A 23,736-nucleotide genomic window follows, 5' to 3' on the forward strand; every position below is an offset into this window, starting at 1 on the left:
TATCTAAAGTAGGACATAAGTACTAAGTTCTTACATAAGTACAGCTACCTGTTTTAATAGTGATTGTGAAATGGGAGCAGAGCTGCTCATGCTAATAAGAGGAAACAAATCTTGGTTATAACCCCTGTAAGCTGGGTCTACCCCAAAGCAACTTCTGAATTTCACACCTATGGTGGTTATTTTCAAAACTGGTCAATTCATTTTTAGTAAATTAACTTGCTTTTATTATTTTCAAAAGTACAAAAAGTAGTAACATTAGGCACAAAATGTGCATCACCTTGTGGTTTACACATCATTACCCAAGATTTAAAAAAAAGAAATTGCTAATTTGCTAGCAACCACCCTGTTATCGCACCTCTTACTAAATCCTATGCAGTGGGCAGTAAAAAGCAGACAAGCTGGGAAAACCTCTAATGAAGAAATCACTTGAAAGGACAGACACAGCTTGTTGCTCAACAGCTCGATGAAAGATGTAGGTTGGAGGTTGTACATACAAGCTGCGTAGGAGAGGACCAGTCTTAAGAAATCAGCTTCACAGATTAATTAGCGACCTGCTTGCACAAACGCTTACCGATTCATCTTCAAAAACATTTCAGTCCTCTGAACAAGGACCCCATAATCAGAGAGGAAAATAAGAAGCACAGGGGTTCATTTCTAGCCCTTTAACTTTAATGAACACTGATTGCCAAACGAGAATGATGTAAGCCATTACAGCCACCAAGAGGCAATTAGTAAGAAAATCTATTAACATTTCAATCATTAGCTGAATTCATGAGTGTACATTAGGTCCTGCTCCTTTCCAACCACCCACGTCTAAAACAAGAAATAATTTGCCTTCTGGCTCAGCATACATCGTTTCACATCTAAGAGCATTTTGTAAGAGACGTTTTTAATATGTGCTGTGAGTAAGGCACAGGGTAAACAGTTCAACAACAAACTCTTGGACCCCACCTCCCATGTTACACTGAAAAAAAAACACACTATGTTTTCTAAGCCTAAAGTATTTGCATTTTGTTTTTACGTGACTGTAATGCAAAGCTACTTGTTCAGTGCACCTTGGTACAGTGGAAAATGCAAAGAACTGCAATGCATTTATCAGTAAATCATGCTTTGTGAACGTTTTACCCATTTAAGGTGACCCTCTAATATCTCGCATTCATATATTTATAGCATCCCATAATGTACGTTAACTACCTTCTTCCATTCTTTACCCCTTCTCTGCAATTTACTTCCTCAGACGCAGACCCTGTTGGCTTTCTTGATAAACTCTTCCTAATCTATTTTCTGCTGCTGGCACACAAGCTGCAGCCTCCCCTTTAGACTAAGCCTTTCTAGTGTGTGTGCGTGTGTGTGTGTGTTCATTCAGTCAGCTAAAAGATCTGGCTGACACGAGCTAGAGAGCACACCTGTCTGTCCCTGAGTGTGTCTCCCCTGCTTGGACAGCACTGTACAAACCACCCATTCCAAGACATCCTGCAGTGGAGGATCCTTAACAGATTCATTGCCACAAACAAGTTTGTGAGCAGAATCAACCCAGAATTCATAGCTCAATTCCCATTTTGTAAAGAACAAGACAGTGTATCATTTATTTAGTGACTGTTCAATGCTGACTCCTTAAAAAAAAAAAAGTTGAAGAGGGGGGGCAAGTGTTATCACTTGGCGATAGTCACTTGGCTTAAAATTTATTTGACATTTTACAAAATGACCTGCGACCTGAAGAATTTAAAAATAAAATATTGTACTTTGTGAGGGTAATGTGTTTACACATTTTTTTAGAAATGTGTGGTTATGATATTGATTAGCTCTGCTCCTTTTGTTTTGACGGCAATAGGGTCCAGTGGTTAAAGATAAGGGCATTTAACCAGGAGGTCCCCGGTTCAAATCCTGACTCACCGTATGACCTTCAGCAAGTCACTTAACCTCGTGTTCCGTCTTTCGGCTAAGACGTTGTTGTAACTCTGCAGCTGATACATAGTTCACACACCCTAGTCTCTGTAAGTCACCTTGGATAAAGGCATCTGTTAAATAAACAAATGATAATGTCATTGTTTATATTTATATAACTGATTTAATAAAGAGCTCCATAGTTTTCATCCTGATCAGGAATCAATAATGCTTGCAGATCACTATAGCAAAGCTGAAAAATGCAGCACCAATGGAATTAGTCCCAACACAGATTTCAAAATATCATCATAGACTTTTTTTATATATATAGTCCAGGGACTACAGCATGCGAGACATTTTAATGAAAGTTAATCATTCAGTTATCTAAGAGATACTGAACAATCCTCTCTACATGCCCTGCACAGCATAACCAGTGTCGAATTGACCTGCTTTGACTTGTATTATGCCACTTTTCATCAGCTCAATGAAAACAGCTTGTAAAACTTGATCTTGTGCAAATGGAGACATTTAACCTGCTGTAGCAACCAGGTATGTTGGTTATACATGAACGTGCATGTTTACTTTAACATGTACTTCTTTCACAATTGCACATTTGAGACATAGGGAATGGAAGTGCACAGCAAATACAATTGAATGAAATAATCTGTAAGCTACAAAGACTAAGTGTCACTAAATAAGCTTTTTCAATAAAGACACAACAATGCTCAATTCACTGTTTATTTCATGATTTCTTTGCAAATTTGTTTACAATTTTTTTCTTTTAAAAAAGGACAGTAAAATACTGATCTATAGTAATGAAGTTATACACACTGCAGAAAAAATATATCTATATACTTTTACAGCTGATATTTTTAATACATTTTCAAGAGGTAGAATGATCTCATTAGAGACTCTCCCATTACATACATTTGTGTACATATATGTGTATATACAACGGAAAACTACAGCATACTCCGTAGAATACGCTATTCGTAAAGCTACAAAGATATACTATATATATTTTTCTTCATATCACTTCTATATATAATCATATATATTTCTGTAGATATAATATATAGATATATATACATATTATATATATATATATGTGTGTGGTGTGTGTGTGTGTGTGTGATATATATATATATATATATATATATATGTTACACACATATAATATAGATATATATATATAATGTATATATATACTACGATATATCAGCTGATTATATCTATATACATATATATATAGACTATATATAGTACATTTGTGTAAAATATATATATTATATATATATACACATAAATATATATATATATATAATATATATATAGTGTGTGTGTTCGGGTGTGCACACACTCTGAAAACACCTTTGTTTGGAATGTACAGTATATTAATATACAATACAGATCGACAAAGTGACTTGTTATTTTTATTCAGTAGCTGGACCCACATTAGAGTCAGTATAGTATTAAACCACAACTTGCAAATAATCAAATAATAAACATGACCATTATTTTCATTTAAAAGTTTCACAAACAAATGATATAAACACCCATTTGGGGGAGCTGCTAGAGAAATGGATACAGCCTACAGTCAAATGCTTTTCATTATAATTGTTTTGTCATTTTTTTCATGTCAATATTTATAAACTACCTTTTTTTAATTTAAACAAATCCAAACCATTAATGTAATGGCTCTATAATTCGGGTGGTGTATTGAAATAACTTGAAACTCCCACTATCTTCAGGTATTTTTCCATGATATCCGAGTAAAAACGGGATGAATCCAAAAATGCTGGAAGTTATAGGAGGACCCCTCAATTGCAGCCTCCTTTTCCTAGCAGGTTGGGAGTCTCCTTTACAGTTTGGAAGGATTATTTTTCTGCATGTCAAAGAATGAAGCCAACAACCCAAAACATGTCCCTTGTATTTGAGGGAGGTGTATTAGCTGCACTGACAGTAAGGGAACTCTGCCTCTACAGATCGACATGTATGAAGGTCATCTGAGAGGGGAGGGGAGCGGCGGGAGGGAGCTTCGAATACTAACCAACATAGACAAACATATGAGCCCTACATTTATTGGGTATTGTTAAAGAAAAATAAATGTAAAACTGTGCCCTTTGTGTTTTTTAGCTGTGCACTATTTCAAAGTGGATAAGTTTAAGTTTCTATTATTGGGTTTTACAGACCCTGACTGGCACTAATTATGTACAAAGGTAACATTAGGTAATCCAAGATCAGGGCCAATCAGGGGCTACTAAACAAGCCATACATATATATCTCTTATTTTTTTTGTCTTCTGCACAAGTTTGCATGATCCCTTAACACAGTAAGACACTCACATGGGGGTCTACTCAATTGGCCAAACTGTAACAGATCTAAAAACGGCCACTATTCTAATATTAAAATCAGGGCAAAACTGTACCTAATTTTAAAAGACAAACATAAACTTGGGACACTATTTGCGCTTTTGTTTATGTCAAAGTCCTCCCCTTCTTTTAATGATTTAAGCTGTGGTGTTTAGATCCGCCACTGTTTAGCTCAACTGAATACACAATTGAGCACTTCCTTTTTTTATAAAACAAATTCGGCCAATTATTATTATTGTTAAGAAAGAACCACTGTTTTGGATTTAAATGAATGAAAAGTATACTGTGCCAGTATTTCACACAAAAGTAAGAAGCTGTATTTACATGTAACATTAGCCACTTGTACAGGTCTCAAGAGCTTAATAAAGCTCATTGGGACAAATTCCCAAATAGCGCCTGCAATTCATACATTCCCTTTTTTGGAGTTACCTAAATTTAAACATTTTAATAGTTGAATATGTTAATTTCAAAGCAAATCTAAAACAGCAAAAATATTAGTTAGATTCCCACAAAAATGTAAAAGATTAAAAACAGATCTACAATTCTCGTTTTTCTTCTTTTCTAATTCTTCCATTCAATTTATACAAAGTTAAAACAATTCTAATATATCATATATACACATTCTAATATATCATAAAAATATTTTTGGTATTTTTTTTTTTTTTTTTTTTAAATGAATATACTCAAGCTTACATATATATATTGTCAAGGTGACACTTTGTCAAAAGTACGGTAAGTAAATAATATATCTACTCTTCTTTTAACTTCTAATATACCTCTATATATATATACTCCATCATCTATACTTATGAGATATATAATATACTATAAAATAATCGGTAATATATCTCTGTTTATCAAGACCATGTGTTCAAATAAAGTCATTACGTCACGTTTGCACTCTCAGTTGATTATAGCAGCACTGTGATGTACACTGCAGGTTTGCTGAAGATGTTGCTATTGCACAAACCATGACAGTACTGCCTTATCAAGGCTACCCTGTGCACACCAGGAATACACAAAGTATGGCAGCTGTTTTATTCAGTGCCATTTCCGCCCTCAAGGCTGGAAAGGAAAATCATCCATATGTGGAGCAGTCCTTTTATTCTCTTGGAAGGGTTGAATAAAACGATATTGGGGGAATACTTTTCTGAAGTCGCAGGAATCCGGCAACTATGCTTCTCGAATGTCATTTGCTTTGACTTCAGCGCAGTAGAGAAGCTTTAGTATTGAACATATTCAGACTGAAGGGACTGCATGGGGAGGAAAAAGAGGAAAAAAAAAATACAATAAGCACACTTTCCTCGCCAGAACTAAAAACAGACCAAAAGAAAAGAATTACTTGCATGATGACAGTGTAGGCACAAGAGGGGCGCCTTTGAAAACTGAAAAGGATGCACTCATTAAAAAACAAAGAAATCTGTAACAAACAAGAAAACAGCATGATGTGAAAGCAGTCCTAGAGCTACTGACTGGACAGAACTAGTGGAGAGCTTCGGCACTGGCAACAACAACAATAACATTGTCCGTTATTTTTTTTATTCCTAGTGGGGAGAAAAAGGTTAATCTTGTGTGATAAATCAAATGGTAATAATGATTAATTAGTAATGATATCTAATGTATGCACGCACGCACGCACGCACGCACGCACGCACTGGAGATCGCAGGTTTGAATCCAGGCTCTGGCATTGCCAACCGTGACCGGCGGTTCCCAGGGGTCGGCGCACAAGTGGCCGAGCGCCGCCCTAGTAGGGAGGGCTTACGTCAGCAGGGCAAATCATGGTTCACCGCGCACCTTTGACCCCTGCAGCTGACAGGGTGCCATTCAGATGTGGCACTATAGGCTCACCATGGATTCGCAGTGTGACAAATGACGGCTTGGCATGAACATGTTTCGGAGGACATGTGTTTCATCCTCCATTTCCCCGAGTTGCTGGGGGAGTTGCAGCAGTGAACAGGGATTAATAATAACACAATTGCCGATTCCAAATTGGGGAGAAAACTGGGGTAAAAAAATCATTGGCAACGACAAAATAAAAAAAAAAAAAAAAAACACAAGACACAATACACACACACGCACATGCACACACACACAGGAAAGCAATATAAACTGAAACTGAAACATTGGCAAGCTAACGGGAGGGGTACAACCCAATCCGTAAATATTTAAGGACAGTTGGCTCAAAAAGTCGGATATAAGACAGTAACTTAAAAATACCTTAGGATGGCAAGTCTGCTCTCTGAAAGAGCTACTTCTATGTACCTTCTGCATGCAATCCCCTTAGAGGAAGAGGCTGTGAACAATCTCCGAGGTGATGAACCCAACCTGTGGGTAGACTTCTGCTATTACCAGAATCTAACCCTACCCGTTTCATTAAAAACAATATATACATGTACTGTATATAGCCTACTGCAAATATTTCTGTAAAAACCAAAATGCAGCAGCTGCATTTCGAATCCGCCACTGTTTAACACAATTGAATAGACCCTGAAAAAGTGTTAGAAAAAGAGAGTATTAATAAGGGGGGAAATGTAGCAGCCTTGCTTGGCAAAGAAATAAAAAAGGAAGGATGAGTTGGACAGCCTTAAAAAAAAAAAAAAAAAAAAAAAAAAAAAAAAAAAAAAAACTTACAGGGATCGAGCGACTCAAGTATCGGGCTGTAGGAGAACTGAGGCCAATGTTTGTGGAGCGGTAGTTTCCGTATTCGTCTAGCTGCCTGCTGGAGGGGTAATGGTGCTGGCCATTGTAGTCGAGGCCACTTTTGCTGGTGCTGCTGGAGTGGGAGTTGCTGGTGGTGGAACGATTGTAATAGTTGTTGTTCAGCTCGTGATAATGTCTAGGAGCCGGCTGGGAGCTGCCATTTAAATAACTGGAAGGGCTAGCGGGGAAACCTGTCCTAGTAGCGGAAGATGGTGATGAAGAAGAGGAAGTGGACGCTGTCATCTTACTCCCAGAGTCATCGTCAGCAGCATAGATGTTACCTAGGGAACTGGCTAGCCTGGAGTTCATGGAGATGCTGAATTGGATACAAACATTGGGGAAATAAAAAAATAAATATAAAAATGCACATGTACACAAGAATACAGACATAAACACAATGTACATGGCTGGGGTAATTCATGCTGCAAGATCACAATGAACACAGGGACACTGGGAATGCGTGGCTGTGTATAATAACTGCTGTAAAATCCTGTGCTGAAATAATGCCCATCACCACTGCTGAGTCATTTAAAAATAGACAACGGGAAACAGGTAAGGGCTCTGGTAATGGCAATAAGTATATTCCCAAAATGACAGGCCTATGCATGGAAAGGGGCTCCAATCGTCCATCCCAAAGAAACCAACAGAGGCATGACATAGTAGTGTGTGCTTGATATACACATATGCCAAAAAGAACTTCACTGGAGTAGTGCCTGAAAGCACAATTTTAAAACAATTAAAAGTAAAGAGAAAAATACATGTGCTTTCAAACATGCAGGGAAAGCTATTGTATTGACAGTTTAGCGCAGATGTTTCTCAGAAGCCTGGCAAGGAGCAAACCAGTATTACTAAGACTATGTCCTCAGGGGAGATGCACTATACTTAACAATACGTGGATGTAGAATGGGAAACAAATGTATAAGGCTTTAAACTCTTTTTTTTTTAATCAGGTTGCCATCATATATGATTCATGTTTTTTTCCTCCTCACTTTCTGACATACCAGACACAGTAATTGCACAAAACAGCTGGCTGCATTTCCATAAACCACTTTAATTTAAATAGCTGCACCTTTTCAGGTTGGACCGTGCAGTCGTGCTTCTGCTTATTCTCTTTGCGGTGGCTGAGCTGGAGGCTGGGACTTTCGAAGACTTGAGAGGAGACGGGGAACCCAGGGCACTCGTGGAGGTATTGAGTCTGTATGAACAGTCAAACATCTGGGTGCGTCAGTAACATAGAAACACAGCCAAGCAACACAGTCCATGTCATGAAAATGTAGATCACCAGGATTTCTTCCCAGCGTGTAGGATAGCATCTCAGAACCACACAGATAGGAGGATGGATTTTATTAGCTTGTGCTCCAGTCTTTAATTTACTCTTATTTTTTATAAGATGAGAAATAAAACTTAAATGGAACCTTTAAATAAACATGACATTTCCAACTAAAAAGACTGGAGTAAACTCTATGTGATTATGGCCCATAGTATTTGTGTTATATCTTTTTTACTTGCAGATGTAGATCTGGAATCCCTTTGTGAAACACTTTACTGGCCTCCCTGTCTCATGTTGTGCTTGTGTTAAAAATATACAAGATTTAATTAGAGCATGCTCTCTGCTCCTCAAAATAAATCATCTGTGCTGAAGTGTTGACAGGAAGAAGGAGACCTGCTCAGAAGGAGACCAGTCTTTTTATTATGAGGTTCTCTAGATAATTAGCAAGATACACTCAAAGCAAGAGCAATTTCTACAATCAGCATATTCCACTTGTGATAAAACAATCTACACTCGCAGGCAGACTCTTCATGCTGAGAGACACCTGTCTCTTTATATTCATGGTACTAATTCAAAAACAAGTAATCTACTACTCATTGCTTGTTCGTTAACTGTTTGCATCCCTACTGGTGTCGCCTTGTAACAGTCACTGTTCTAATTCCATACAAAATTGAAGAGCATTTGTAAAAGCTGGTGTCAACTCAACTCCAATATCCCTTCTGAGGAAAAGCAAATACTGTTTTGTTGTTACAAGGATCACATTTAAAAAGGGTTTTTGTGATTTGGAAAGACAATTTGTTAGCTTGTTTTATAGCACTTTTCTGAGGTCAACCCATCAAAACAGTGTGTAAGAATTGAGCATGACACACTAAAAAGCATTTAAAAATGATCAGTGTAAAGAAATAGACAATACCTGAAGGGCTGTGAGGGAGACCGAGCATGCATCTTCATCTCGTCTAACCTGAAAGACAGAGCATTTCACTGTGGTTAGGCAAAAACTGAATTCTCTTTCTTCATGTGTTTTTATACGATTTAAATTGGTTGCTACATTTTTGGGGAAAAAACAAAGTGCTTTTGCTTCTTCAGCTGTAACAGATATTAAAGAGATAATTTATAACGTTCTATCGCTGCAAGTAGTGGCCAGAGCAAGCCTGTTTTGCACAAAGATCTACTCAAAGACAAAGCAGATGATCTTGGTTTATTTAATGGGTTATACAGTGAGTAACACAGTTACATAGTAACATTAATAATTTGAAATAAAATATAAATAAAACTAAAAAAGAAATTAATGTCCATAAGATAAACAAGTCTATGAATGACTGTTCGTTTCCTTATCAAGAAACACATTCTTTCTCGTCCTGCAGCTAACTCTCTACTTCAAGAATACTTTTTAGTGCACTCTGTAAATATACAAAAGCGGTGAAAAATTGAAAAAATAGTTCAATCAGAAAAAGGTCTGTTAGTCAAGTTGTGCTGTGCAATTGCTTTGCAGTAACAAAGCCAGGGGAGATGAGATTTCAGAAAACACACTGACATTAACAAAATCTGTTGAACATTCTTTTTGATAAAAATATCTGAGAAATTGTGTTTTCAGATAATGTATAGAGGGTGGTTCAAAAAGGGTCACAAAATCCGACTAATTCAATGAGATTTATGGGGAAAAATACGCACCACAGAGCAGAGGCTATGTAAGCAATAACACGCTAGAAACATAGCTATCTCAATATACTAAAGCATGCCTTTAACTGCCTTATAATACAGCATGAATATACGAGTAAGATGAAGCCAGTGAGATCCTTTATTAGCTTTAGTACAAATTCAGCGCTTCCCTAATAGTTCAATAGCTAATGCCAAACAGAGCCCATTTCTGGTTTGAAATCCACTTAACATTCATGCATCACCCCGCAATAGTTCAGGAAACCTTACCTTAGTGCACCAGTTGTGGCTGACCGGGGTTGTCTTCTACTTTTTAAGGCACGAAGTTCGTCTCCTTGGGTCATTGAAACCCTGTCCTCGGCATATTCATTCTACAACGAAACAGGAAGGAGATTTTCACTTTCTGTGCATGCGCTAGAAGTTCACTTCACTGCATAGTGTTTCTTATTGTTATAAGATAAGCCATTTTGTGCAGTTTAGTCAAGAGGATCACAAAGTGAAGCAGAGAGGTTCTATTTGCTTAAAGTGTGCACAATGATTTCTGACTTCTTATAAAAATCACCAAAATGAAGGAACTGCTACAGGTGCTTAACATGAAGAAATGCGTTCTGAGTGCAACACACGGGAACGACATCTATACACAAGATGGGGTTTGACAAATCCCTAACAGGGACTTCTCATATCATTTTTTTTTTTTTTTTAACATCCGTTTTAACCACATGCAGGAGCATTCAGCACATACAGGATCAAAAGCTCCAACGACTTGAAGACGGCTGCCTCAGAACTTAATGTAGATCTGGCAACAACTGTAGCATCACATGTCTGGAGGTGCCATTCATCACAGCTGCTGAGTGAACTCAACGACAGCTTATGAAGCATGGCACTATCTACATGTGCACATAGAGCAAGAGCAACAGCAACGTGCCATAGGCTTTAGAATCAGCAGTATGCAGCAAAGGAAATGCTTTCTTAATCCTATGATCAAATAGTAAAATAGCAACTGCAAATTGCTTTTATTTCTTTTGAAAATTGGATGCACTTCAAACAATATTTACCGTAATCTAGGGCAAACATACATAGAAAAAGCTGATGGATTAATATTGAATCAGGCTGCTGCATTTCCCATAATACATGCTTATCTAAACCAGAGACAGTTTTCACTGAATGAAAAGACACATATGTATTTAAAAAATGTTTTATACTCATCCAAGGATATAAGCCATATATTGCTGGTGGAAATATCAAGATATAAAATAGGAGATCGCTCTCAGCTGCTCGGGCAAACAGAAGCCCAAAGACGTACACTGAAAAAGTGTGTGAAATATTAATTACGGTTACAGAAGTTCATTCAATCAAATTCAGGTGAACGGGTCGGCAAATCCTGGGGTCTACAGTATATGAACAGTGACAGTTCTTTAACTATCTTTAACAATCCTGCTGGTGTTATTAATGTAACCCACATGTGATTTACTGGCCCACTGAAAACAGTGTTAAGACTGGACACTGATCATTCAAACAGACCCAACCCTTCATTAGCCCTCCCAATAAGAAGCCAGAAGAAAATAAATAAAATACACACCCTTTTCAGCTGTAATGGACTTTGGAGCTTCCAGTACAAGGGCCTATTTATCAAACTTGTGGATTGACAGCTGTCAAGATCTAGTTAGTGAAAATAATAAGTGTTGTTGTTTTTTTTTTTGTTTGTTTTATTTTTATATAAAAATCAAGTTTTCAGACAAACTGTCTTAACTGCTGTCAGACAGGAAATCATGCTTTGAGGTATTGCGGCGATCGAAGTTTCTTTATTGAAGTCATCTAGATGTTTGTAAAACAAATTATAAATGAAGTACTTTGATTGCGTAAAAAAGATAAATGAAGTGTTATTATTGTGTATTTTTCATGTATATGATTAAATAAGCACACTTTGCTGTATAATCAATGTTTTTAATTATTCAATTTGCATGACTGACTTTCTTGTATTATAAGTTTATTGTGTTTTGTAATTGATGCATTGCTATTTATGTATACAACTTTAAGCTTGTGTAATTGAATCTACTAATTGAATAATCATTTAATTAAGAAAGATAAACGGAGGTTGTTTCTAAAATAGAAAACACTATCCGCCTAACGAAACGCGATGTGGTATACAGCTATCTGTTTGCGTGCTGCTTTTAATAATAATAATAATAATAATAATACAAGTTTTAATAAATAAATTGTAGTGGTCATGTTCTTATAAAAAAATAAGTTTTACAATGAGTGTGCAACAAAGACGTCTTCACAAGGTCTACTATCAAGCTACCAGCCTTTGCCAGCAATGGATCTTTTTTGAGACTTTTTTCAATATATGGCAAGATTTGAGTCTTAACTAGTCATATTTTCACTCCAACTACATAACCGCTATGCTACACAGATTCACATCTTAACCCTTTCAACAGACTAGGCTACTATTTACATTTACCCTATCCAAACAGCAATACATTGCCTCAATATAGGTTGAACAATTTTGCTATTCCCATAATGTGTGTGTTATAAAGTAAAAAATGAAGTGATATCTGAAACAAAAACACATTGGAAATGTGAAAAAACGCATAGTTAGTTATCAAAAGTCATTTAAAAGTAGAGATATCAAAAATGCAAGCCAAGTTTCAAGAAACCACTGGGGCAACCTTGGCCAGCACCAAGCAAATAGGCACAACTGTAAAAAATGGTGGGGGTCAAGGTTACCCCAATTATTTCTACTAAACTTGGCTTGTTTTTCAGGCACAAAAAAATGCAGATCAAATGCATGAAAGAGTTAGAAGAAACAAAATCGGGCCCCAATGCTTTCTTGAAACTTGGCTTGTGTTTTTGATATCTCTGCTTTAAATGGCTGGCACTTTGATTACTTGGCGTTTTTTCACACTTCCAATGTGTTTTTCTTTCAGATTTAATACACATATGGGATCCAATTGTCCACTGTGGACAAATTGCCAGCATCATACATTTACTGGGAGTGAGCAGTTCACCTGCAGTTTTCCCACCATGGACAATATAGGCCTCTAGTACATGTAGTCCCTTCATTTGCTGTGACAACACATTGGAAGGTTAATACAAGTGAATCAAAAGGGCAGTTTAAGTAATACACCAGGGTTGATTAAATTATTTAATTCTAGGCGACTGAAAGTCGGCTCCCTAAAGATCTAAACAATGGATTCCACCATGAAAGTAGTTTCACTTACAAAATTGTTAATATAAATCCAACAGGGACATGTTTGATCGCATCCTGCTATTCTCCTGAAAAACTTTCCTGGATGTGATCCAGAAGGACTGCTTCTCAATATTAAACTGGTACTCCAGTCACATTCTGTATACACATGAAGAAACAACAAGGACCAAGAAAGGAAAGCCCCACATTTAAAAAAACACAATACTCCCCCCCCCCCCCACCGGACAGTAAAGCCACATTTGCACTCCTTATGACTGAGAAGACATTTTGTAAAAGCCCCTGTTCACTTTCACAGCAACACTTTACTGTATCTCAATATACTGCAATGTACAGTACACTCAATGAGACACGTTGGTCTATACTATACTCTAATAGCAACACCAAAAACTGTCCTAAAAATCATTTTTCAATGTTGCTCTATGAAGTATTGTGCACATATGTAGAATTTATGAAGGGGTCACGATTGCTACCTTGTTTTCAATACAAAAAATGTGTTTATCTTTCCTATACTTTAAAACTTAAAAGAAACAAAGTAAAACAGACAAACGTTTCAGCCAGTGCCATTAAAAAGTGCAATAGTAATGCAATAGTATTATATCCTTATGAAAGTTAAGTGTCCATAGCCCCTACATTAATAACACCAAGTGAATGATGAAGCCACTAGCCAAAAAAGGTTAAGTTGAGTGTTTTTGAAGATGGGTCTTTCCCATAATCCTTTTCAGCCTGCAGTTATAAAGTGGAGTTCTCAATTCTAGACCTGTATGCAGGCCCGCAGCACTGCTGAACAAGCGCAGTGCGACTCCGCGTACAACCATCGAAGTTTCAATTAGATCGGTTTTGAGCTGCTTGTTTAAAAAGATACGCAAAATAAAATTACACCATTTTAAAATACATGGTACCAATCAGCTCTCTCTGATTCATCACAGCAAAGTGTTTGGTCTAATTAGTGCGGCATGAGGCATCTTAGAACACTGGCAAAGCATGTTCTTTGTTTTTTAACTTCAATAATGACGCTAATAATAAATAAAAGAAGCTGGCAGGACAACTTTTTTTTTTTTTTAAATAAACAAACACTGCCTTTCAACAATATGCATGCAAATGTGCTTTTCATTTTGAGGATGGTTAAACTCCTTAATGTAAATATCGAAAGGGCACATAATCTAATTAACATTATAAAAACTAAATCTGCATAAGTGCACATTGTTCGTTAGATACATGACTGCCAGTTCACTTGCCTGCATTTAGAAACAAGATGCTACTCAAAGTGTGCTAAAGCCATAACATTATTTGTAAATGGCAGACATTTGTTAAATAAAAGACTGAAACAGTGCTTCATTTCACAGATACATTTTGATGTTGAGTAGCCTGTTACCTGCTCTGTATTCCCTCAAGCTGATTTTATGAAGCAAAGTGGCAAGACAAAAGTTATTAAGCTTTGAAATCATCCTCAGATGTGCACAACAGACACTGAACTTGAAGTGTTAAGATGAAAACAGATGATCAAAACGTGCTGCTGGGGGCAGTGGAGATCTCTCATGCTATAAAAATGCTGATTTCCAGGAAACAAGGTTTAAAAGTTTATCACCAGAGTACACCGAAAGCCAAGAATCGTCTAATTCATGCTTAAATTCATAGCGGCACTGGTAAAGCATAATTTACAGGGTCATGTACTGTTTCCAACTAATCTTTTAAAAGCAACCAAGTTTAGCCAACTGCTAACCTAAGGTGCTGAACGGAAAACACTATTACTGTAAACATTTTTTATTTTTATTTTGTTTTAAACAAACCGTAGGTGTTCCAGCATGAAATAACAACTCTAAAATCACCAGTGGGTTAGGATGTTTACAATTGAAAGTTTGCTTGTAAGAGCTGCCCAAGAAGGGCTCCAGCAATAAAAGACCTTCCTCTCCATTGCTGCTGTAAAGAACTATACGAACACTAACCCAAAAGAAACCACATGCGTAAATAAATGCAAAGAGAACTAGTTGCTTCCTTTTACTACATGAAAAGGTAGGATCAATCAAAAAAGAAATTACAAAAAAAAAATACAACTAACCTGTCACTCATCCCTCTTTTCTGTTGAATGGATTCCTATCCCTCAACCTCCCTAAATCCTCACCTTTTTTCAATTACCCCTCCATAGGGGGTCATAACCCTCAAATCCATTTGGATAAGATGATAAGTACTTCAGTTTGTGACACACTCTACAATCATCACATAAATACCACTGCTTCCAAATTCTGTGTGGTGGGGCTCTGCCCTGCAATAATAAAAGTGTCCTCACCTCTTGCACCCGGTCCATGCTCTGTGTTTTGTGAAGGCTCCCGCTGATGGAGATGTCGTCCATGCTGGAGATGATGTGGTTGACCCTGCCCGCATCCAGCTGCCTCTGCTTCTGCTTAGACCTGTGGATGTCTCCCTGGACGCAGAGGCTGGCTTGTTTCCTGGGCGAAAAGATTTGAATAACATAAGAAAAATAGTTTTTATGTACAATAGCATGCCACATTAATGCAATGAAAAACCAAGGCAGAATTTACAACAGGGTGCAAAATGTGTCAAACATTTAAAAAAATAAAATAAAAAAAAAAAAACATCTTCCGAAGCCACAGCACATATAGTCAATCACAATTTTTTTTCTAAAAGCATGCTGTATTTATAATTCACCCTCAAAGCAATGATAACTTAGTTACTGAGACAATCAAGAGCAAATTATAGATAAAAATAAATGAATTTCTATTCAACATTTCCCTTTTTGTGGCCAGCACAATATACAAGACTCATCTTAGTACAACACTGAAGACCTCCCTCTATTAGGACCAGCTCTCTACTAAGACTATTTCACAAGGTCCCTTCAGTAATAGTGGAATACCACTGTATGATAAAATTCTCTGCTCTTCTCCATTGTATATATTAGAAAACGGCTTGAATAGAGGGAGCAATATCATTGGCTAACAAGTGTTCCAACCTTTGCAGATATGTCAGCATACAGACAGAGCTTGGAACTTTCAGAACCATTCTACTCGTTTCCATTGACAACCACTCACTTGTGGTGGGGTGGTGCGGTGCCATTTTCTAAGCCCAATAGCACACTCCAGGGTGTTCAAAAAAGCAGTCCAAATCTGTTTCACAGCACTTTGTTTCACCTCCCAGGTGTGCAGATATTAGACCATATTTGAACAGGCCGTCATGTGTTACTGCTTTCTCATAACCCTCATGGATTGTTCACAGTATTGCAGACATTATGTGATGGTAGATGCCCCTTAAAACTGACCAGACTTAAACTCACTTTTAAAACAGTGACTTAAAATTCAAGAACCTTCAATTCAATACAAAATCTTACCAAAAAACATTTTAAAAATGTCTTCATAAACAAACAAAGGTTTCTAACAACATCAACATCCTGTTCAGTGGCGATAAAAAGTCTGAAGCACAGAAATGCTGTAATCCTACACAAATAACAAACAATGCTGTTTTTCTCTAGAGAGCCTTACATGTCTGCAGGAATTTCCAAAAGGCACGATTAAAGTTTCTCTGAAATTCCCTGAATTTGCATTTCTAATCACCTACTGCTCTCTTCTCCCTCCTCCCCAAAAGCAAGATATTTGTCAGCTGCTCTGAATCCCAGTTGGCTGACATACACCCACCCACCCACACACACAAATATATCTCCCCTGGTTGCATAACATAAAATAAACTAAACCGGTACTCCGCGTTTAACTAAAACTTCCCATTCTTCAGCCAAATGCCAATATATTTTACACAACCCAAACTCACACCCTAACAAAGATTTATAATGCACCTCAATGACTCCAGGCTAGACTTTCTTTCTCTCAGTATCAGAGACATACTGTAAACTAATTTCCATTCATTCAAATTATCATGTGCAAGATAGGGCTTCTGTTTAGGCCCATCCCATACTGATAAAGTGCAATCTTTATGAAAGAAAATTACCAAACAGAATGCTTTCCCAGGAGGAACACTACATTCTAGTTCAATAGCACATGACCCCGGTCTGCCCTTAGTGTGTTTCTGCAGTGCCTCTGTTAATGACAATGCTGTAATAGAAGATGTTCATAAGGATCACTGGTATTAAAGCAATCTAACAGGTAACAATACATTTATGAAGCAATACAACATGTTTACAACACATTTCCTAAATATGCTGAGATGCATTCATCGACAAAAGAGCATATTTTTAAATGATCATCAAAAAGATATCAGGCAAAGGAAACCAATGCATAAAATAAGGCCTGAAATAAAGAACACACAAACACTGCCGAACAGAAGTGTGTTTCTCTCATTCCGTTAACAGGCAAGTTGATGTGGTACGGGGAACTCCTAAGAGATTGAGTTGCTGTAATACGGTACGAATTATACCTCATTCAAAATGAAAGAATATTTGAATACCGTAAAACGCGCTCCAGAATTCCCAGACATTTTTTAGCGGGCTTTACAGAAACAAGCTAGGAAATGTATAAAAACATAATGTGTGTTGGAGGTCTCAATGGTTAAACACACTGCATTTACACAAAGTATGGCTATTTTACTGCATGTTTAAAATGTACTTACTCCTCTAGAAAGTGCTGCTGTGGTCCAATGACAGACCCGGGTCGACAGATCCTGATCCATGCAATGGTCTCTGCAGCTGTGAACTTGTAGTGCTTCATTAGATAGCAAGCTATTAATGTCCCTGTTCTCCCCAAGCCAGCTGGAAGGGAAACAGTACATTTTAAATCAGTTTCTATATCTACAGTACTTCTTTATAAGAAGTGGTGTTAAATTGTTCAAACTGCATTGAATTTACAGGTGGTCAATTATAAATCACCAAACAGAATCCAAAACTCCAACATACTGCTTAATATATACTGGATATATTTGGAGATACCATCTATGCATATGGAAGCGAGAGATTGGAGTTGAAAAAAGAAAAGGAGAAAGTACAAACTATTCCTGTAAAGTCTAGGTGGTAGCAGGAGATTGAGCGCTTAGTTACAGAAAGGAAGCAGCTGAGGAAGCAACTCCCAGGAGAAGCAGGGAAATGGACGAGATGGGAGAGTGTGGAACAATGCAAGATCGGCTGGCGAGATCTATGGAAAAAGGAATACAGCAGGATCAGTTTCCTCATCAGGTACAAAATATGATGTTTCACATCACTACAGAACCTTAAATGTATGGGTAGGAGAGGATCCGTGGTGTCCTTTGTGTTTATCGCCAGCTGCATTAAGACACATTTTGACAGGGGTAAGGTGGGTCTTAGCCAAGGACAGTTTATTTGGCATGACCAGGTGCAGCGATGTTTGGCCTTGGAATTGGAAGACAAGCGCAGCACGACCAACAGGTTGCCACCAACGCCAGCAATATAAGACACACAAAGAACAACATTCCTCCATCCAGGAGAGCAACCACCAAGAAAACGTATTAAAACCAAAACTCATCTAGGACAACTGGAAGCTGCTAGAGACTGGAAAATGCTAGCAGATGTTGGACAATGACTTATTTTACCACCTGAGATTGCCACCACTAACCCTCGACCTGATGGTCTTGTGGTCTGGATCAGCATGCCTTGTTCACTGGTTAACAGTGCCATGGGAGGATACTGTGGATGAGGTGTAAGAAAGGAACAAACTTCGGTATGCTCCACTAGCTGCTGAAGTGGAACAGCGAGGATAGAGAGTCCAGGTTTACCCAGTGGAGGTGGGTTGTCAAGGATTTGTGGCACACTCTACAACCTGGTTTCTCAGAGACGTCAGGTTCAGTGGCCAGGAGTTGCGTCGCACAGTGAAGAACTTATCTGAAGCAGCAGAAAGGAGCAGCAACTGGCTGTGGTTGAGACAGAAAGATTCTGGATGGGAACCTCAAGCACAGTAGGACAAAAAAAAAAACAGTTGATGTAAAAGAAAGTAAGTAAGCTGTGCTTAGCTGAGTGGTTGACGGAGGGGGGTAAAGCTGGAACACCTGAATCACTGTCGGCCCCCTTAAGGTGTCGTGTGCTAGTCGACAAAACACCAAAAGGATGGAAGGTGCCCACATGAAGACCCCAAAGAAGTACCCTACTCATCTCACTCCAGACGGTTGTCAAGCTGATGCGCTAGGGAGGACACGTAGTGATTGATCCCTGGAGCCAGCATTGCAGCCATTGTGTGTGCTGATGTGCCAGGGAGGCAAAATAGGCTGATCCCTGAAGCCAGCATTACACGTCAGCCATCAACACCATGCAGAAGGATATCTACATCATCAGATGGAAGGAAATGCAGATGGATCACATCAGTTTACCGTAAAAGAAGCTATGTCTTAGTTGGTGATTACCTTGGCAAGAGCGGAGTCCAATATCAGCATGAAGTTTTAACACCTACTCTCATGTAATGGAAATCATTTTATATAAGCATTTCATACATGCACACGGTTCTGCCCTAGATTCATAGGCATTCTGGGTTCTTTTGAATATGTTCCTGTTAGCTTATTACACATTATGTAATTAAGTCGAAAATCACTTTTCCATTAAACAGGACGTGGGGCCCTATTCTCAAAGCTTTACTTATGTTATTTCAAGAATGTTTTTTCAGTCTGTTTTTTTTAAAATTATTATTATGAATAAAATAGTGGTGCCTTATTTTTTTATTGCAACCTTTTTATAAAAAACATTTAATACTTCGTGAACAGGGCTCATACTAAAACAGCATCTTATTTTTAAGCAAATATCTCCACCAAGTGGACAATTTGTGCAATTACAGTCTTCATATTAACAGTATTGGAAATCATAAGAAACGAATTGCAATGAACTAAATTATACATGTGTGGCTTATTTTTTAACAATAGTCAATACCAACAAATAAATTCATGTATGTATGTATGTATGTATGTATGTATGTATGAAGGTATACACCACAACGGGCCGTGCGGTTCCCATGATATGTACTACGCCCGAAGTGGTTTATACAGTTTATAACACAGCTACCTGTCATTTGTGGTAAGAAAAATAATTAAACATTTAAATTAAGACAAAACCAGAAACTTTTATTGCGTATACATCATACATTTTATTACTTCTACTGTTAAAGTATCTATTTAGTCCAGCTCAGTGTTACAAAACTGGAGAATGAACACTGGTCCCCAGTTGAACTTCTTGCACTGGCATAAAATTCCCTTAATGTTGTTGAGATTTTTTGGACTTACTTCCATAAAATGAATGTCCATATTTTTTCTTTAAGTACATTTACCAGCTCATGCTGCTTTTTTGTGCTGTCTTCTATTTCATTTAGCTGTTCCTCATCTACTGTTATGTGTCCACTCTTGCTGGTGCACTTATTTTTATTTTTTATTTTTTACTTTTTTTTCAGGTAGATTGCTGTCTTCACTCAGAAAGTTGTTGAACCAGTTATGTGGAGTTTCATCCCCAAATACATTAAAGGAAATAGGTGGAACGTCACTCATTTTCGGCAGTGGTTTTGTAACGAATAACAAATAAGATGGCAGTTTGTCATGGAATTTAAAATGTAGTGGTGGGTAGTGACTTATTCAGTGTGAAGAGGCTCATTAGTATGCAAGTCGTGCTATACGCTATGTATACGCACGGTCATGTGATGCTGTTTAACCAATCAAAGGTTATTTTCCAAGCCATGTGTGTGTGTGTGTGTGTGTGTGTGTGTGTGTGTGTGTGTGTGTGTGTGTGTGTGTGTGTGTGTATATATATATATATATATATATATATATATATATATATATATATATATATATATATATATATATATATATATATATACACATACAGTATTATGCACACATATACATATAAATACATACATATAGTATTATGCAAAAGTTTTAGGCAGGTGTGAAAAAATGCTGTAAAGTAAGAATGCTTTCCAAAATAGACATGTTAATAGTTTATATTTATCAATTAACTAAATGCAAAGTGAGTGAACAGAAGAAGAATCTAAATCAAATCCATACTTGGTGTGACCACCCTTTGCCTTCAAAACAGCATCAATTCTTCTAGTTACACTTGCACAAAGTCAGGGATTTTGTAGGCATATAGTCAGGTGTATGATTAAACATTTATACCAAACAGGTGCTAATGATCATCAATTCAATATGTAGGTTGAAACACAATCATTACCTGAAAAAGAAACAGCTGTGTAGGAGGAATAAAACTGGGTGAGGAACAGCCAAACTCAGCTAACAAGGTGAGGTTGCTGAAGACAGTTTACTGTCAAAAGCACAGCAACAAGACACAAGGTAGTTATACTGTATCAGCAAGGTCTCTCCCAGGCAGAAATTTCAAGGCAGACAGGGGTTTCCAGATGTGCTGTCCAAGCTCTTTTGAAGAAGCACAAAGAAACGGGCAACGTTGAGGACCGTAGACGCAGTGGTCGGCCAAGGAAACTTACAGCAGCAGATGAAAGACACATCATGCTTAATTCCCTTTTCAATTGGAAGATGTCCAGCAATGCCATCAGCTCAGAATTGGCAGAAAACAGTGGGACCCTGGTACACCCATCTACTGTCCGGAAAGTCTGGTCAGAAGTGGCCTTCATGGAAGACTTGCGGCCAAAAAGCCATACCTCCGACGTGGAAACAAGGCCAAGCGACTCAACTATGCACGAAAACACAGGGACTGGGGTGCAGAAAAATGGCACCAGGTGATCTGGACTGATGAGTCAAAATTTGAAATATTTGGCTGTAGCAGAAGGCAGTTTGTTCGCCGAAGGGCTGGAGAGCGGTACACGAATGAGTGTCTGCAGGCAACAGTGAAGCACGGTGGATGTTCCTTGCAAGTTTGGGGCTGCATTTCTGCAACTGGAGTTGGGGATTTGGTCAGAATTAATGGTCTCCTCAATGCTGAGAAGTACAGGCAGATACTTATCCATCATGCAATACCATCAGGGAGGCATCTGATTGGCCCCAAATGTATTCTGCAGCATGACAACCACCCCAAACATACAGCGAAAGTCATCAAGAACTATCTTCAGCGTAAATAAGAACAAGGAGTCCTGGAAGTGAAGGTATGGCCCCCGCAGAGCCCTGATCTCAACATCATCGAGTCTGTCTGGGATTACATGAAGAGAGAGAAGCAACTGAGGCTGCCTAAATCCACAGAAGAACTGTGGTTAGTTCTTCAAGATGTTTGCGCCAACCTACCTGCCGAGTTCCTTCAAAAACTGTGTGCAAGTGTACATAGAAGAATTGATGCTGTTTTGAAGGCAAAGGGTGGTCACACCAAATATTGATTTGATGTAGATTTTTCTTCTGTTCACTCACTCTGCATTTTGTTAATTGATAAATATAAACTATTAACATGTCTATTTTTGAAAGCATTCTTACTTTACAGCATTTTTTCACACCTGGCTAAAACTTTTGCACAGTACTGTATATACAGACACACATACACACACATTAGCTCAAAGATCCAGCTGCCCAACGTTTCGATATGTTGTGCATATCTTTCTCAAGGGAGCATGTGTTTGAATCAAAACATTGGAGCTATTTGCAGGTTTTTGCCAGCATCACAACTACTTGTTATTGTTTTTATTCAAATCCATGATTTATTCTTACATGATGTAATGGTGTTATATCTATTGTGACATCATTTCTACTTCAATCTTTAAATCTGTATTAATTCTAATTAACATTATTTTATATAAACTTTTATTTATATTATCATACAATGCTGGCTCTGAGGATCAGCCTTGATTTGGCTTCCCCAGCGCATCAACATGCACAACTTTTGAATTAATTTTGTTTATTTATTTATTTAAATGTTGTATATTTGTTGGAGTTAATGAGTTCATTCTTTTCCATCGAGTCTTGTCGCATTATCTAATTTCAGCTGTTATAACACTAAAACTTTACATCATTTGTCATGTCCTTGACTGGTGAAGTGCTGTACTATTGGTTGATTTTTTAAATTATTATTTCTAATTAACGAAAGGTAGTTCTGAATTATTTATATAAAGTTGTTCCAGTCTCTGCAACATATTTTACTTCATCACATTTTTCACAGGCTATTCCATAAACATTGCTATTTTTACAGTAGGTATTAGTTTTTAGTGGATATGTGTTGTTCTTATGTGTAATTATATTTTTACTTTTGTCCATGTATTTACACACTTTACATGTACCATTTTTTTTAAGACGACTTTTTAATACATTTCTTTGTTTTACATTGTCACTTTCTCTTGAGCATATTCTTCGTATTCTTATTCCTAGACCCTTTGGGATTGCCCTTTCAGTGTGCATTGGATGTGCAGAGGACATGTGTAAATACTGGTGCATGTCAGTAGGGTTACAGAAGTGGTCAGTCTCAATTGAACCTTCAAGTTTTACTATGATATCTAAAAATTATATTTATTTTCTTGTCCAACTTAATATTATTGTGTATTTCATTTGCCATTTTATGAAACTGGAAAATATATTATTCTCCATGTGTCCAAACCCCAAAAATATAATCTACAAACAATCTATTCTAAAAAGGTTTTCTTTCTGATTTCTAAGTTATTGTTCTTCCCATTTCCTCATGTATGTACTGGCAAAATGCAATCCTAATTTAGATCCTATTGCTGTACCATTGTTTTGTTTGTAATTCTTAACAAATGTAAAATAACTGTTTTCTAAAACTACCACAGCTTGTTCTTCAGTATTGGTTAAA

At 37.4% G+C, this 23,736-nt stretch overlaps 1 protein-coding gene across 2 annotated transcripts in view; it reads right to left on the reverse strand.

Annotated features, from left to right (window-relative positions):
- Nucleotides 1–5,126: 5,126 nt before the first annotated feature.
- Nucleotides 5,127–23,736, reverse strand: part of LOC121330913 (dual specificity protein phosphatase CDC14AB-like) — a 58,127-nt gene continuing 39,517 nt past the window's right edge. For both annotated transcript variants that reach the window (XM_041277878.1, XM_041277879.1), the window contains exons 10-16: nucleotides 17,661–17,799; nucleotides 15,376–15,535; nucleotides 10,154–10,254; nucleotides 9,141–9,188; nucleotides 8,027–8,152; nucleotides 6,889–7,273; nucleotides 5,127–5,509 (exon numbers count right to left, since the gene is read on the reverse strand). In XM_041277878.1, coding sequence (XP_041133812.1) covers nucleotides 5,480–5,509; nucleotides 6,889–7,273; nucleotides 8,027–8,152; nucleotides 9,141–9,188; nucleotides 10,154–10,254; nucleotides 15,376–15,535; nucleotides 17,661–17,799 — 989 coding nt within the window. In that variant the 3' untranslated portion in view covers nucleotides 5,127–5,479. The remainder of the gene's footprint in view (nucleotides 5,510–6,888; nucleotides 7,274–8,026; nucleotides 8,153–9,140; nucleotides 9,189–10,153; nucleotides 10,255–15,375; nucleotides 15,536–17,660; nucleotides 17,800–23,736) is intronic.

The sequence above is a fragment of the Polyodon spathula genome, chromosome 18, assembly GCF_017654505.1.
Source record: "Polyodon spathula isolate WHYD16114869_AA chromosome 18, ASM1765450v1, whole genome shotgun sequence".
Taxonomy (NCBI): Eukaryota; Metazoa; Chordata; class Actinopteri; order Acipenseriformes; family Polyodontidae; genus Polyodon; species Polyodon spathula.